An 18,289-nucleotide genomic window follows, 5' to 3' on the forward strand; every position below is an offset into this window, starting at 1 on the left:
CACGAATGATATACAAACAAACCAGCACCACATCTTGTAACAGAGTGCTAGAAAGTGTGTGTGTGTGTGTGTGTGTGTGTGTGTGTGTGTGTGTGTGTGTGTGTGTGTGTGTGTGTCTGCGTCTCTGCCCTCCCCCCCTCTGCTGTATAAACTGTAATGAAAGTGAAAGTCAGCAGCTCCATTTTGTGACGAGTGAAAAATAAAAGATTTGAGGAGTAAAAACACAGTGAGTATCTAAAGCTCTAATATATAAACACACTGAAGTGACACTAGATGCAGAAGAATTTTGTGGCTTTGTACTGAAGCTTTAATGTACACAGATTGTTTTATAACTTGATAGCGTGACTATTTCCTGTAAGTGAACTCTGTGCTGATTCAGGGTTTAATTTAACACAGATGTTGGAGTGAAGTAAACGTGTGTCCTGCTGTAATCTGGAGAAGGAGACGTGACCTCCAACATGAGTGTGTCTGGAAAACAGGACTTAAAGAAAGACGAGAGGTGACTTACTTTTACATTCACCAGCAATAAATACACACCCAGTCTCAGGGCAGTTCGGCACATAGGTTACGAAATGTAATCTATTTGATTCGTGTTTGCGGTGTTTTGGTTTCAGTTGTGTTTCCCCTTCCTTTGGCAACATTACGCTGAAATAGAGCGTGCAGAGCTGCGTAATGTAATCTAGGTGCAGTGATTCGCCAAACCTCCCTTATTGCAGTCACACACATTTCTTCTGATTTTATTTTGTAGTAACGAGTAACGAAGATGCTTAGTGGAAATATATCAGAGTAAAAGTATACATTTTATCTCGGAAATGTAGTGAAGTAAAAGGGAAAGTTGACATAAATTTAAATAGCGAAGTAAAGTACAGATACGTGACATTTCTACTTAAGTACAGTATTTGTACTCCGTTACATTACAACACTAGCAGTATGCAATGTGAATAACTGGATTAGTATGTACTATGTTCCAAATAGTTTGTTTTTTAATTGATTCACAATGAAAGACTGAGAAGAATAGGATAACCTTTCAAGGACAGATCTCGTAATAACTTTATAACATAAAAACTTTGTTTGTATTGTGTAAGTCTGTTATTGAATTACTTGTACTGCTTCTCATCTTGGCCAGGTCACTCCTGTGAATTTTAATCTCAGTCAGTTTAAAGGTTAAATAAAATAAACAAATAAATAAAAACTAATGGTTAATTGTTTTCTGTTTTTTCTCCAAAAAATTAAGTTACATTTCCTCTGACAACTTGGTGTAGTAGCCTTTCTTTTATTATTTTGATTCCTAAATTCATGAGAATGTTAAACATAGAAGCATGTTTTAACCGCTAGTAACTCAAAATTATTAATATTAAGCAAAATACCAGATGCATTAGAAAAAGTTAAAGGAATTGGGATCGGAGAGGCAAAGGACACCTGCGCTTTACTATAACACTGAATTTTGCTAAATAAACCATAAATATTTGACTGAAACCTGTCTATTAAAATCTGTTTGCATGAAGTTTAACTTTGAAATTTTGTAACTGTTGCCCCGCTTCTTACATCTGGAGCTTCGTACTTTTAATTCCTTTCTATGGTATCTGTGGGTAAACAGAAGGAACGTTGTGCTTTGCGAGTTACACATCGCGTGTTGGTAAACGGTGTGTGCTACAGTTTGCTATGCAGATTGTGAAACGCAATAGGTAAACCGTTTGCCAGAATATACCCTGACCCATGGCCATCGATTTTATTTGATTCTCCTGATTTCTGCTGGCCGCGAATTCTCCTTCATTGTGCTCAATCCACTTCCCAGGTAATGTTACTGGAATGTAATGATCAAATTTGAACACTTAAAATTCGCGAAACCCTGAAAGCCTGCAGAAATCACCCAATCACAAAGCGGACTGGCTCCGTCTCCATAGCAGCGGACGCTAAGGCTCACGGGTAAGGCGGGCATCCGCGTTTGTGATTGGGTGATTTCTGCAAGCCACGAATTCTGATCTGAGAGTCGGCATTAGTAATGGTTAGTACCCTACAGAATATAAAGCAATGAAAACAAGGATAAAATCTCCTGGTTAAATGTTGAGTAATGTAGTGCTTAAAGTTTAAAAATGAATAACAAATGAGCAAAATTGCTTCCGAGTGGTGGAAAGAAAAACGCCGTGCAGACACGAAAGATGCTTCATATTGAAATACATTAAATCGAAAGTCTGTGCTTTTTGACGCGTTAAAAAAGGGAGCTCCATCTCCGAGAACACAAATCAAATAGATTACATTTCGTAACCTATGTGACTAACTGTCCTGAGACTGGGTTGTAAATACACACCATCTAATGGGAACACATCTGTATCTCTAAACACTCACTAGTTAACACAGGAACTCAACTTTGCTTTAAGGTGTTTAATAGCAGTGAATATATCACTGATCTGATCTAAGAACAGTTTAGACAAATCATTCACTGAGAGAAGAGTAAAAAGGACTGTGTAATGTGGAGCATAAGAGCAGCAGAGCTTTGTGTCAGTGAACTCTACAGGCTTTAAGACCCAGCTGAGTCAGTTAGCTGTGACTGGGACTCCTGATATCAGTGTAATTCCTGACTTATGAAGCCTGTCTCCTGTTTGAATAAGTGTACAGACTGGATCTGAATTAAAAAGATGGAATTATTGGTGTTTAATGATGAACACGTTGTTTAACAGTGCTGAGACAGCAGAGTATTAATTATTGCTGATATTTCTGTTGTAATTCTAGAATGATGGAGGGAAAGAGATCAGACTCACCAGAACCCAGCTGTGTGTCCATGAAGAGTGACCGGTCAATGGGACTTCCAGATAACTTCAGAGCCAGAGACAGTTGTACTGATGTGAGGTCAGTATAGTGAGGTGTTTTACAGCAGTGTTCCACCTGATCAAACTCACTCGTCTCATTATGAAGCCCTTCATGAGCTTTATCAGGTGTTGAAGCAGTAAAACACTAAACTGTGCAGTGCTGCAGCTCTCGGACTGGCAGTGAGGAAAAGTGCTTTAAGAGTTCAGTTCAGTCTGCAGTCCCTGAGCTGGAGGGTCTGTGGTGCTACAGAAGAACATTTACACCTGGGACATTAATGACAATATAAACATTTTATTCATTTATTCAAACATTGTTTTCCAAACATGTTGGAGTCAGTTAGGAAATCCTGAATTCAGTGTATTGTGTTAAGAGGATAGTGTTAAATATCTGTGTCTGTATTTATTAGTGTGTGATTTGTGCAGCTATGAATACATCCATATACGTCCAATACGTCCATATCACATGATGTGTTTTTGTTTGTTCACAGACCACAAAAGAAGAAATCAAACATCAGCAAAAATCATCTGGACTCCATATTCAAGGTGTGTGTGTGTGTGTGTGTTTGTGTTTGTGTTTGTGTGTGTGTGTGTGTGTGTGTGTGTGTGTGTGTGTGTGTGTGTGTGTGTGTGTGTGTGTGTGTTTGTGTTTTGCGATCCTTGTGTCTTGATGTGCAGCAGCATTATGGGTAATCAGTTTTATGAGTACTCAGAATTTCAGTTCTAAGTTTAAATGTGATAATAAAAAGAGACGTCTACTTCTTTTTAAAAATTAAAAGCATCTGTCACTGTAACATGATAATATTTAGATCTGTTCCTGTGTGTTTCTAACCAGGAGCTGGAACACAAAGTCATCACTCTGATAAAGAATGAGCTGAAGAGCTTTAGGAAGCTCCTGAGTCCAGATTACCCAGCATGCACTGAGAGGGAGGTGGAGGATGAGGAGGATCTGCACAGTGTCAGAGAGGGAGCGCTGAAGATCACACTGCACGTCCTGAAGAACATGAACCACACAGATCTCGCTAACACACTGTACAACAGTAAGTGCTCTGAGTCATGACTTTATTCCATCAGCTTCACTTTAGAGAGAGGAAATAGTTTTAGATATGAACACTTTTAGTTTTAAATGTAATTTTAGTATCATGTAAATCTGCTGCTTTTCTGTTCTGTTCATGGTCCAGCTTGTGGTTACTCTGTACAATGGTCCTGATCCTTCAGTAATATTTAGTACATCAATCAGGAACGAACAGCAGGAACTGAAATGAATTTACATTTTATATTGAGCTCAGTGATTTTACATTAAAACATGTTATTACTTTGTTTATTAGAACTCAACTCTGTGTATCAGCCAACGTTTAAGTCCAAGCTGAGAGAGAAGTTTAAAAGAATTAATGAAGGAATCTCACAGCCTGGAAGCTCAACACTTCTGAATGAGATCTACACTGAGCTCTACATCACAGAGGGTTGGAGTGGAGACGTCACTAATGAACATGAAGTGAGACAGATTGAGACAGCGTCCAGGAGACCAGCAACACAGGAGACACCCATCAAATGTAATGATCTCTTTAAAGACAAGTCCATCAGAACTGTGCTGACTAAAGGAGTTGCTGGAATTGGAAAAACAGTCTCTGTGCAGAAGTTCATTCTGGACTGGGCTGAAGGAAAATTAAATCAGGACGTCACCTTCATGTTTCCACTTCCCTTTAGAGAGCTGAATCTGATGAAGCAGCAAAATCTCAGTCTCATGAATCTTCTTCATCATTTTTTCCCAGAAATAAGAAAACTGGGATCAATAAACTGTGACTCCTACAAAGTGGTGTTGATCTTTGATGGTCTGGATGAGTGTCGACTTCCTCTAAATTTCCAGAAGAATGAGAGAGTGTGTGATGTGACAGCGTCAGCCTCAGTGGATGTGCTGCTGACGAACCTCATCAAGGGGAATCTGCTTCCCTCTGCTCTCCTCTGGATAACCACAAGACCAGGAGCAGCCAGTCAGATCCCTCCTGAGTGTGTAGACCAGGTAACAGAGGTACGAGGCTTCAGTGATCCGCAGAAAGAGGAGTACTTCAGGAAGAAGATCAGTGACCAGAGCCTGGCCGATAAAATCATCACACACCTGAAGTCTTCAAGAAGCCTCTACATCATGTGCCACATCCCAGTCTTCTGCTGGATGTCAGCCACTGTTCTAGAGAGAATGTTGGGTGAAGCAGAGGGTGGAGAGATCCCCAAGACTCTGACTCAAATGTTCACACACTTCCTGATCTTTCAGATCAAACACAAGGACCAAAAGTACCATCAGAAATGTGACCCTGATCCTCAGCAGACCAGAGAGAGTATCATGGCACTGGGAAAACTGGCTTTCCACCAGCTGGAGAAAGGAAACCTGATCTTCTATGAGGAAGACCTGAGAGAGTGTGGCATTGATGTCAGAGATGTGTCAGTGTACTCAGGAGTGTGTACCCAGATCTTCAGAGAGGAGTTTGGTCTTCACCTGGGGAAGGTGTTCAGCTTTGTACATCTGAGTGTTCAGGAGTTTCTGGCTGCTTTATATGTATTTTTCAGCTTCATTTTTAGAAAGACAAATGTGCTTGTGGAGCAAAGAACAGGATCTGTTTTAGAAAATATCAGAAGAATGATTTTTAATTTCTTCAGAAATCCAAACATGTCTGATCTCCTCAGGAGTTCAGTAGACAAGGCCTTACAGAGTGAGAATGGACACCTGGACCTGTTCCTCCGCTTCCTTCTGGGTCTCTCACTGGAGTCCAATCAGAGTCTCTTACAAGGCTTAATGTCACCGACAGGAAGCAGATCTCACAGCAAACAGGAAACAGTGGAGTACATCAAGGAGAAGATCAGGGAGAATCCATCTCCAGAGAAATCCATCAATCTGTTCCGCTGTCTGAATGAACTGAATGATCATTCACTAGTGCAGGAAGTACAAACTTACCTGAACAGAGGAGTTTACAGTCATCTCAGAGGAACCAGACTCTCTCCAGCTCAGTGGTCAGCTCTGGTGTTTGTGTTACTGAACTCAGAAGAGGAGCTGGATGTGTTTTATTTGTATAAATATGATCCATCACACGAATGTCTTCTGAGGCTGCTGCCAGTGGTCAAAGCCTCCAGAGAAGCTGTGTGAGTATTTTTATTTATAAATGTATTACTGCATGGTTTATTATTTTAATGTAACGCTGAACTGCACTGTTTGGGTTAATGTGTGTTAATAGTTCCTCTAATCATCTTTACACAAACCTCTGGTACTTTTACAGAAGATTGTTTCACTTTTTACACTAACATGTTATATCTGAACTGAGGGCTGGGCCACATGGACAAAATCTTAACATCATATGAGTCATTTCATGAATAATCTATCACAGGTGAGTGTAGTGTCGTGACCGCTGTTATTAAAAAGTCCTGTTTTGTTCTTGGAGCTCGACAAAGACACCAAACTGTTAATGAGCGATCACATTCTTTTCTTGGGTCGTGATTGTTGTTAATCTGTTGTAGTTGAATTATAGACACAGTTTTTTGTCTGGTTCACTGCATCAGAAGATGGTGGATGTGGTAAAAACAGACGGTGAACACAAAGACGGTTGCACGTGACGGTCGGTCAGGTTTATCATTGTTACTGTTGAAGAGACGTCAGGTTTCGTTCTTTCGAACCTTTCTGTGGATTTTGGAGATTTTACGCTGTGAACTATGTTTGTATTTATAAGCAGCTGTAGTTAATCTATATTTTTGTTGTACAATGTTAATAACAGACTGGTTTTGTTCTCTGTTCATCATTATGTACTGATAAAATATTACATATTTTTTATATAAATGATGTGTTTTGATTCTGACAGCTACCTTGGAGTTGGACGTCTCACTTTGCTTGGTAGGTTTGTGGAGGTTGTGCTGTTCAAAGCTAGTTCCACACTGTGTATTATACAATATACACTACATTCTTCAGGAAGTACCATGTCACTTATAGCCACCTGAAGCCCCCCTACACAAATCCTTTAGTGTAACACACAGTAGTGTTGTGTTAGATTTTTATTTTATTTTCTGTAATAAAATGCACTGTATCTGGAGTGTTGGTTGTAGAAACTTGAACACAGATCAGAGTGTAGTGTTTGTAGGCTGCTCGCTCTCACATGTGTGTGTTATGTACATGACCTAATGGTCTTATAATAAATTGTAGCTGAGAGATTGTGGAGTGCAGAAAGACGTCCCTGCTCCTGTAAATGTGCTGATGTGGTGTCCTGTCCTCTGATTTGTGTGTGTGACACAAACACACTGACATTTCTGTTACATCTTCAACTTTAGCTGGATTATGGCTGTGTTTGTGTGTTTGAGATCAGTGTTCTGATATTTCATCATTTCTCTTCCAGGCTGAGTGAGTGTAATCTGACAGAGGAAAGCTGTAGAGTTCTGTCCTCAGTTCTCAGCTCAAACTCCTCCAGTCTGAGAGAACTGGATCTGATTAACAATAACCTGCAGGATTCAGGAGTGAAGCTGCTCTTTGATGGACTGAAGGATCCACACTGTACACTGGAGATACTGAGGTACACACACACATACACACACACTCTCTCTCTCTCTCTCTCTCTCTCTCTCTCTCTCTCTCTCTCTCTCTCTCTCTCTCACTCACACACACACACACACACACACACACACACACACACACACACACACATACACACACATACACATACACACACCTTTAAATTTTGAGGAATAATCATCATATTTTTATTTCTATAGAACTTCTATAAACACAAATCTTTACAATAGAATATATATTAAATACGATAAAATGTGTTAAATAACAGCAGCACAATATTAAAGTCATTAGACATGAAAAATCAAGCAGAAAATAGAACATTGAGATCATTAAGAGATAAAAAGCTCTGATAAACTTACAGACATGGTATTATATGATGCTGTTTTCCCCAAAGCTCCGACTCCAGAACTAGAGCTGCTCATTTCCATTCATCCCAGTGACTCACATCATTTGATTCTCTTCATCAAAAAGATTCATACTTATTTGTTCACTGATTCATTCAATGACTCCTTTAAATTATAATCATTAAACCACATCAGTGAGTGTCTTTTTAGATATTATGAGTAAGTCATTGTCTCATTCACACAGTTCATAATAAAAGTTCATGTGTATTTATTATGAAGACATTTCAGTCTAGTTTTAGGTTAGTTTTGAGAGAGTGATCATGAATGAGGATATTAATGTGTAGTGTCTGGTACAGGTCATTTAGATTTCAGGTCCCAGACACCCTAAACTTCAGCATCTACTCTTCAATCAACCGATGAGCAACCCAGTTTTACACACACAATTGTCTCCAGAATGACTGGAGCCTTTAAGGCTTGCCTGACTTAAAATTATTTACTCCTTACTTTCCTGACAAGGGCGTATTTTATTCATGTGTCAGAACATAATACTATTAACATCAGTTACACTTTGATTACTGATCTGTGTATGTAATGCACCGCTGCCTTTATACCGTCACTACCCTTCATGTTTAGTATCCAAATGACCACAAAAATCGATTACTCATTTCTCAAACAATGGTGTATTTTATTTGTCTTAATACACCTTGGATAAAACTTTAAAGTCATCTAAAAGTTTTATAGCTTTTTATTTTATAAACCACGCCCACAGACACCTGAAACAAAGGGAGTTTTTCCCTCCGAAATCTCAGGCCGTAGTATTGGTCATCTCCCCAACGATGGGTGGAGTTTGCGACCATTAAATTGTCACTAACACCACCAATCCGTGGTCAGACTTTCGGAACAACTTGGAGACGACTCCATCTTCCTTCAAAGAAGTTCCAGCAAGGTTCACTTCCAAGAACGACGACTATTCTGATCTTCAGGAGAACTTGTAAGAACGTCTGACCCCACCCTAATTGACTCTTCAGAGATTTCTCTGTTGCATCCGGACTCTTGTGCAGTAAGCCAATGCAAGTAACCGTTTCCTTTACCAACCAATTTAGATGCGTATTTTAAGTATGAACCTTGTATTGTGTCTTGAGGTGAATTTAAGTTTCCGGTGACGATTTCCCAGTTAGGGTGTGATAAAATTTGAAGTTTAAGCTTGCCATTTCTTACCTTCCTTTCTCTAATTTCTTCTTTCCAGTCTCTTCTTCCCTTTCCCCAATTTTAATTTATTTTGTGTCATTTTATTTTCATCTTCGTTTTCCCTATTTCTTTTGTTTGTTTGTGTAGTTAGTTTTATGTTGTGTTTGTCTCATTCATTAAATTAAATTTTTGTGCCACAAGTGATTGTCTCTGAGTATCGCTAACAAACTTAAGGTACCTGCAACATCTGGTCTGAACTACATACTCTATTAAGTTAATTTAATTTACATTACGGTATACAGTAAAAGGGAAGTGAATCTTTCTTGGCCGGGAAGATACCGCCTTCATAGAATTAATAAAGGTTACATGGACTGTTCGCCGGACAAACAGACCAAATAAGTGTAACGTTAATTCCATCCATCCATCCATCCATTTTCTACCGCTTATCCGGGGCCGGGTCGCGGGGGCAGCAGTCTAAGCAGGGATGCCCAGACTTCCCTCTCCCCAGACACTTCCTCCAGCTCTTCCGGGGGAATACCGAGGCGTTCCCAGGCCAGCCGAGAGACATAGTCCCTCCAGCGTGTCCTAGGTCTTCCCCGGGGCCTCCTCCCGGTTGGACATGCCCGGAACACCTCCCCAGGGAGGCGTCCAGGAGGCATCCGAAACAGATGCCCGAGCCACCTCAGCTGACCCCTCTCAATGTGGAGGAGCATTGGCTCTACTCTGAGCTCCTCCCGAGTGACTGAGCTCCTCACCCTATCTCTAAGGGTGCGCCCAGCCACTCTGCGGAGGAAACTCATTTCGGCCGCCTGTATCCGGGATCTTGTCCTTTCGGTCATGACCCAAAGCTCATGGCCATAGGTGAGGGTAGGAACGTAGATCGACTGGTAAATAGAGAGCTTCGGCTTGCGGCTCAGCTCTTTCTTCACCACAACAGATCGGTATATCGACCGCATCACTGCGGAAGATACACCGATCCGCCTGTCGACCTCCCGCTCCATCCTTCCCTCACTCGTGAACAGGACCCCAAGATACTTAAACTCCTCCACTTGAGGCAGGAACTCTCCACCAACCTGAAGAGGGCAAGCCACCCTTTTCCGGCTGAGAACCATGGCCTCGGACTTGGAGGTGCTGATTCTCATCCCCGCCCCTTCACACTCGGCTGCAAACCGTCCCAGTGCATGCTGAAGGTCCTGATTTGATGAAGCCAACAGGACAACATCATCTGCAAAAAGCAGAGACGAAATCCTGTGGTCCCCAAACCTGACTCCCTCCGGCCCCCGACTGCGCCTAGAAATCCTGTCCATATAGATAATGAACAGGACCGGTGACAAAGGGCAGCCCTGCCGGAGTCCAACATGCACCGGGAACAAGTCTGACTTACACCCGGCAATGCGAACCAAACTCCTGCTCCGGTCATATAGGGACCGGACAGCCCTTAACAGAGGGCCCCGGACCCCATACTCCCAGAGCACCCCCCACAGGCCATCACGAGGGACACAGTCAAATGCCTTCTCCAGATCCACAAAACACATGTGGACTGGTTGGGCAAACTCCCATGAACCCTCCAGCAACCTGGTGAGGGTATAGAGATGGTCCAGTGTTCCACGACCAGGACGAAACCCGCATTGTTCCTCCTGAATCCAAGGTTCGACTATCGGCCGAATTCTCCTCTCCAGTACCCTGGCATAGACTTTTCCGGGGAGGCTGAGGAGTGTGATCCCCCTATAGTTGGAACACACCCTCCGGTCCCCCTTCTTAAACAGAGGGACCACCACCCCAGTCTGCCAGTCCAGAGGCACTGTCCCCAACCGCCACGCGATGTTGCAGAGGCGTGTCAGCCAAGACAGCCCCACAACATCCAGAGACTTAAGGTACTCAGGGCGGATCTCATCCACCCCCGGTGCCTTGCCACTGAGGAGCTTCTCAACTACCTCAGTGACCTCAGCTTGGGGGATCGACGAGTCCACAACCGAGCCCTCCACCTCTGCTTCCTCAATGGAAGACATGTTGGTGGGGTTGAGGAGATCCTCGAAGTACTCCTTCCACCGTCCGAGGATGTCACCAGTCGAAGTCAGCAGATTCCCACTCCCACTGTAAACAGTGTGAGCAGGGCACTGCTTCCCCCTCCTGAGACGCCGGACGGTTTGCCAGAATTTCTTCGAGGCCAACCGATAGTCCTTCTCCATGGCCTCACCGAACTCCTCCCAGACCCGAGTTTTTGCCTCTGCAACCACCCGGGCTGAAGCTCGCTTGGCCCTCCGGTAACTGTCAGCTGCCTCCGGAGTCCCCCGAGCCAACCAGGCTCGATAGGACTCCTTCTTCAGATTGACGGCATCCCTTACTTCCGGGGTCCACCACCGGGTTCGGGGATTGCCACCACGACAGGCACCGGAGGCCTTACGGCCACAGCTCCGTGCGGCTGCATCAACAATGGAGGTGGAGAACATGGTCCACTCGGACTCAATGTCTCCAACCTCCCTCGGGATCTGGTTGAAGCTCTGCCGGAGGTGAGAGTTGAAGATCTCTCTGACAGGAGACTCTGCCAAACGTTCCCAACGGACCCTCACAGTACGTTTGGGTCTGCCAAGTCTGTCCAACTTCCTCCCCTGCCATCGGACCCAACTCACCACCAGGTGGTGATCAGTTGACAGCTCCGCCCCTCTCTTTACCCGAGTGTCCAAGACATACGGCCGGAGGTCAGATGAAACAACCACAAAGTCGATCATCGACTTCCGAGCTAGGGTGTCCTGGTGCCATGTGTACTGATGGACACCCTTATGCTTGAACATGGTGTTTGTTATGGATAAACTGTGACTAGCACAGAAGTCCAATAACAGAACACCACTCGGGTTCAGTTCGGGGGGGCCGTTCCTCCCAATCACGCCCCTCCAGGTGTCACTGTCGCTGCCCACGTGAGCGTTGAAGTCCCCCAGTAGAACGACGGAGTCCCCAGTCGGGGCACTTTCTAGCACCCCTTCCAGAGATGCCAAGAAGGTCAGGTACTCTACACTGCCATTTGGCCCATAAGCACAAATAACAGTGAGAGACCTCTCCCCGACCCGAAGGCGCAGGGAAACGACCCTCTCGTTCACCGGGGTGAACTCCAACACATGGCTGCTGAGCTGGGGGGCTATGAGCAAGCCCACACCAGCCCGCCGCCTCTCACCGCGGGCAACTCCAGAGTAGTAGAGAGTCCAGCCTCTCTCGAGGAGTTGGGTTCCAGAGCCCAAGCTGTGCGTGGAGGCGAGCCCAACTATCTCTAGTCGGTATCTCTCAACCTCCCGCACCAGCTCAGGCTCCTTCCCCCCCAGCGAGGTGACATTCCATGTCCCTAGAGTCAGATTCCGTGTCCGGAGATTGGGTCGCCGAGGCTCCCGCCTTCGACTGCCACCCAATCCACATTGCACCAGCCCCTTACGGTTTCTCCTGCAGGTGGTGGGCCCACAGGAGATCGGCCCCACGTCGCTCCTTCGGGCTGAGCCCGGCCGGGCCCCGTGGGGTAAGACCCGGCCACCAGGCGCTCGCATGCGAGCCCCAACCCCGGGCCTGGCTCCAGGGTGGGGCCCCGGTTGCGCCATACCGGGCGACGTCACGGACCTTGTTATTATTTTCTTCATAAAGGGTTTTTCCATTACCGTTAATTTCAACTTAGGTTAAAATATTTAGAGTCACTATAACGCGTTATAATTACTCATAAATATTTACCTTGCTTCGCGAGCCAAAATCGCTACAAATGTAATTGTACTGATGGCTCGTGAGGCAGAGGATCCATTTGCAAGCTTTATTAACAAACTCGTAGTACAACAGGCAAGGGTCAAAACCAGCAAACACAGCAATGTAGGAGAGACAGAAATCGTAGTCGGAATATGGGCAGAAAGTAAGGACAGGCGGCAAACAATCAACAAACAGGGAAAACAGAACATCTGAACAAAGTAATAAACCGGGAAATCACAGGAAAGAGAACGCTCAGACTGACAGCCATGGCAAATCAAGACTTCGCACTGAGGTCAAGTTCAAGTGCAGCTTTATAGGAAGTGGGTGATTGGCAGAATAACGTCTTTAGATTTACAGAATAACATGTCTGCACAGGAGTTCACAAAGATTTATATATGACCAGTAGAATATAATACATATATATACATATAATACAAATATATAATGTGAAAGTTGAGAGAATTAAAGAAACCAAGCATGTTACTGGCTTCAGTATACGTGACAGAGAATTACACACGACTGAACTCTATTGGTCGTGTTTTCAGCACTAGAGAATGTGATGTGGGGAGAAATCGCAGGATCCTTTTCTCTATGATGTGCATTCTTACTTGTCACATCTGTACACAGATGTTCATGTTATATTATTATCCTGACATTAGTACCTTGTGTTCAGGTGGACACTTTATTTCTCACTGATGGAAACACCTCAATTCACTATCAATAAATCAAACACTTTATTTCTCTTCCAGTCTGTATGGGTGTAATCTGACAGAGGAAAGCTATAGAGTTCTGTCCTCAGTTCTCAGCTCAAACTCCTCCAGTCTGAGAGATCTGAACCTGAGTCACAATAAACTGCAGGATTCAGGAGTGAAGCTGCTCTTTGATGGACTGAAGGATCCACACTGTACACTGGAGAAACTGAGGTACACACACACACACTCTCACAGACACACATGCACACACACACGCTCACAGACACACACTCACACACGCACTATATTAGTTTAATATTATTTAAGTCTGTAATGCTCGACTGGGTTCATGCTGCATTTCCTCTGAATAACAAAAACACACAAAAATTACAATTTTCTGTTTACTAAACTAAAAAACACAAATCCACCTCCGTCATGTTCATTACACATGTGACTGTGTCTTTAACACGACTGCTGATGACGTACACTAGACACATCACTGAAACAGGTGTTACGCCCCCCATGTCTAGGGGAAAACGAAACCTCCCAGAGGGCCTAACAAGGAAACAGAGTTGAGGTAGTGGAATCCCAGTTGCAAATCACTCCGGTCGATAATCAAACACATTCAACGAACTTATTACGGAATAAGTTTAAATTTATTGAAAATAGATATGACAAGTGAAAGGGAGCATCTCTTTGGGGTGTCCAAAAGGCCAAAATAACAAACAAATCAAGCCTCGAAATCAATAAGATGAAGGGGTTAAATAACCTAGGGAACATAAAATAAAATACATTAAACTTCCCTAGCGAAAAACAAAGTACAAACCAGGATATCAAAATAAATAGGCTGAACACCCCTACGCTCCACGTGCTTACGGAATCACTTAAAGAACAAAAGAACATAATCAACAGGTTGTTCAAGAAGTACATTTTCGCTACAAGATGGCAAGTTTGATCATCGTCCGGAGGAGGGATTCCGGAGCTCTCTACCCAAACACTGCCAAACCAAAAATGAGCTCCATGTTGAATGCCGGAAGCGCCCTTATAAAGATAACACCTCTTCTGAAACACCAATCGAGAGAAGGGAGACCATCATTGGACAACCTATTAGAACATGACAAGAAAAAAAAGAGAAAAGAAACAAACACATACCAAATACAAGAACGTAGGTCATAACACAGGATAAAATATTATAGTCCTAATTAAGCTCTAATGTAGGGGGTGTGTCACTCTCTCTGTAATCACCTTGTATCACCTGAATCTGCAGCACTGGACTCGTTACACTTTGTAGCAGACCTTGGCATTGATAAATGAACAGAGAGTCTCTAAACGGGTGTAGATCATTTATTGGGACACGTCTTCAGTTCACGAGTCATACTCTTTAACATGTAGCATCCATACATCCGTTCAACACCGTGAAACTTTAATTAAAGAAAGAAAAGTACACATATTCAAAATATAAACAAATGACCTACACACATTAAAAATCATAAACTTAACAGTGAAAAGCTTTAAGCTATCATAACCAGATTCACATTAAAACAAAAAAAGACATACCTCCCTCCGCTTTACCAAGGGTGCAAAACATTACCAACTCTGCTAAACTCCGACAATCCAGTACCGGTGTGCAAAATTAAAAAACTTACAAAAAGTATGTAATCCATGCTATTGCTCAGAACACATGCAGAGACTAAACCAACAGCTAACCAAAAAAAGGCACATGTTGTGAACATACGCAACATAGATAAATTCCTCCAGTCAGTCTCATCCCGATCACAGGTTCCGCCTACATACACACAACCCTGCACATGAACAACGGTTCAAACAAATGAAAACCCAAGGCCACTTACACACTTCACCCTTCATACCATTCTGTGTGTTTTTTCTTACCACCACTGGTTGTGTTGTTGCACTCGGTTACAAAAGTGTCTAAAACAGGGGGATTCACGTGACTGACTGAACATTTGTTTGTTAGACACATTAAAATCTCACTCTGATATTCAATGTTCTTTTTTTATACAATCCTCCAAGCCATTCTTTATGCTGCTAAGAAAGAGCTCTTCATCACTGATGCTCAAAAAATCTATATTTTAAACTCAAATAAATTATGGACAGTGGTTCACCACAACCATATTAGTTGTAATTAATATGTAAGATTTGTGTTTAATCTGTGCCACAATCTTAACTAAACTAACTAACTAACTAACATGAATTATTAATGTTCAGACAAATAAGTATAATTACTTTCCTGTAACTTAAAATGGTTCAGTTGTCTGAACATGTTTTCATCTTTTAAAATGCTTCAAATATTTTTCACCAAACCAACATAAGAACATTTTATTCAAACACTTCATTTAGATTATTGACAGTGGTTTCATCCAATTAGTTCAACTGTAACACAAAGTTTTTTATTTCAAGTTCACACACAAATGATTTGCTTTGAATAGTTACAATTAAACATTACTGTAAGATTGCAAAACTGTAAAGTTTACTGACTCAGGTAGTGTACTGCTGTATAATTCTTTATTTTCTGTAATAAAATGCACTGTATCTGCAGTGTTGGTTGAAGAAACGTGAACTGTTACATCTTCAACTTTAGCTGGATTATGGCTGTGTTTGTGTGTTTGAGATCAGTGTTCTGATATTTCATCATTTCTCTTCCAGTCTGCGTTGGTGTGACCTTACAGAGGAAAGCTGTAGAGTTCTGTCCTCAGTTATCAGCTCAAAACCCTCCAGTCTGAGAGAACTGGTCCTGAGTAACAATAAACTGCAGGATTCAGGACTGAAGCTGCTCTCTGATGGACTGAAGGATCCACACTGTACACTGGAGATACTGAGGTACACACACACACACACAGATGTACACACACAGATGTACACACACACACACACACACACACACACACACACACACACACACACACACCCCTTTAAATTTTGAGGAATAATTCTAATCATCATATCTTTATTTCTATAGAAGTTTTTAAACACAAATCTTTACAATAGTATGTATGTGTGTATATATATATATATATTAGTGCTGGGCAACGATTAAATATTTTAATCGCGATTAATCGCAGCATGCGCAAAATTCAATAATGAAATCAAAAGTTCTTCCAAAGTACTGCTGAACAAAAGTGCAATAACATTTGGTTTGTCAAAACTTTAAACAAATGAAGTGCTTTTTTACAGCAGTTAAAAGTTAGTAGCAGTTAACACTTCTTGTAAATCTTAACTTAAACATTAATGTAATCAAATTAAATATAACATTAACGTTTTGTTTAGTTTGTAAATAAAATGTCCAGAACCTCAATCATAACATTATAACTGGTCCCTTCCGAGCAATTTAAGTGATACTTCAGACTCGAAGATACGACAATTTAGCTTTGCAGTGGTTACAAATAGCTTTAGTTCTATCAACTCCACCGTGTGGAAGAGGTTTAAAATAAAAATGTCTATTTAAGATTTCGGTACCTTTTTCCATTTTTCTGTCTGCACCAGATATTTTCTGTTTCGCGCTGTAGCTCTCTTAGGCACACAACAAATGCTTTCATAGGTTGAGACGCGTGATGACGCTCATCCCAAGCAGTCAGTAGCCCACTGATAAACATCCCACCCCTCCTGTGACCCATGGTTTGTGTTGTATTCGGTTGTATTATTACAGTCTATCTATGTGTATTCAAACGCAGTGAGCAACGGACTTTCAAAATAAAAAGTATGGTAACGCGCGATAAACTAATTGTCGGCGTTAATTAATTGATGCGTTAATGCGATAAAAACGCGTTAACTTGCCAAGCCCTAATATATATATATAATATGATAAAATGTGTTAAATAACAGCAGCACAATATTAAAGTCATTAGACATGAAAAATCAAGCAGAAAATAGAACATTGAGAAGATCATTGGGAGATAAAAAGCTCTGATAAACTGATTGTACAGAAATGGTATTATATGATGTTGTTTTCCCCAAAGCTCCAAATCAGTCCAGAACTAGAGCTGCTCATTTCCATTCATACCAGTGACTCACATCATTTGGTTCTCTTCATCAAAACTATTCATACTTATTTATTCACTGATTCATTCAGTGACTCTTTCTGTAAATTATATCATTAAACTACACCAGTGAGTCTTTTTAGACATTATGAGTAAGTCATTGTTTCATTCACACAGTTCATAATAAAAGTTCATGTGTATTTATTATGAAGATATTTCAGTCTAGTTGTAGGTTAGTTTTGAGAGAGTGATCATGAACGAGGATATGAATGTAATGGTAAAAGAGACATTTTTACTTATCACGTAGTAGTATTCGTAGACAACAATCAGCAGGTGTCTGTGGAAATGGGGGAAGGAACACAAGAGCATCTCGCTGCAGTGCTCTTCCAGGGGAATTGTTGTTCCAGCAGTGGCCTTGGCCAAGGCCAGTGCTGGTTGAGGGGGGCCGAAAGCAGATAAGATTGGGATTGTTTGGTCTTGGGGTGAGTGGACGCATTCAAGTTTACACAACTACTCTCTTAGTCCGTTCTGGTCTCCAAATCCATTCATTTTTCTTTCAAAAGCAGTGAGCTTCTCTGTGATGTTAACAGTATCCAAAGCAGTGAGCCTCACCGTGATGTTATCCATATTGCGGTTAATAGTCCCAGCCTCAGTGCTGACTGCTCTGCCCACTGCATCAATCATGACGGGCAGCCTTGGGAGGTTTTGGACAGCTGTCACCGTTTTCTGATTTCCTCGATAAACCAGGACGGTGCCTAATCCAATCAGCAGAACTCCTGTTATCATGGTTCCGAATAGGTAGATATCTTCAATGTCCTCCACGGAAAGAGCCACCAGACACACGTGATGTGGTGAGAAATCGTAGGATCCTTTTCTCTGTGATGCTCATTCTTACTTGTCACATCTGTACACAGATGTTCATTTTATATTTTTATCCTGACATTAGAACCTTATGTTCAGGTGGACACTTTATTTCTCACTGATGGAAACACCTCAATTCACTATC

At 42.2% G+C, this 18,289-nt stretch overlaps 1 protein-coding gene across 1 annotated transcript; it reads left to right on the forward strand.

Annotated features, from left to right (window-relative positions):
- Positions 1-443: 443 nt before the first annotated feature.
- Positions 444-13,511, forward strand: LOC113662009 (NLR family CARD domain-containing protein 3-like; the record flags this gene model as incomplete). Its single annotated transcript, XM_047804004.1, has 7 exons — positions 444-499; positions 2,731-2,847; positions 3,296-3,350; positions 3,640-3,844; positions 4,133-5,936; positions 7,175-7,348; positions 13,346-13,511. Coding segments are annotated over 7 exons (2,577 nt in total), but the record flags the coding sequence as incomplete, so codon positions are not given.
- Positions 13,512-18,289: the final 4,778 nt, after the last annotated feature.

This window comes from Tachysurus fulvidraco, chromosome 2 (genome assembly GCF_022655615.1).
Source record: "Tachysurus fulvidraco isolate hzauxx_2018 chromosome 2, HZAU_PFXX_2.0, whole genome shotgun sequence".
NCBI lineage: Eukaryota > Metazoa > Chordata > Actinopteri > Siluriformes > Bagridae > Tachysurus > Tachysurus fulvidraco.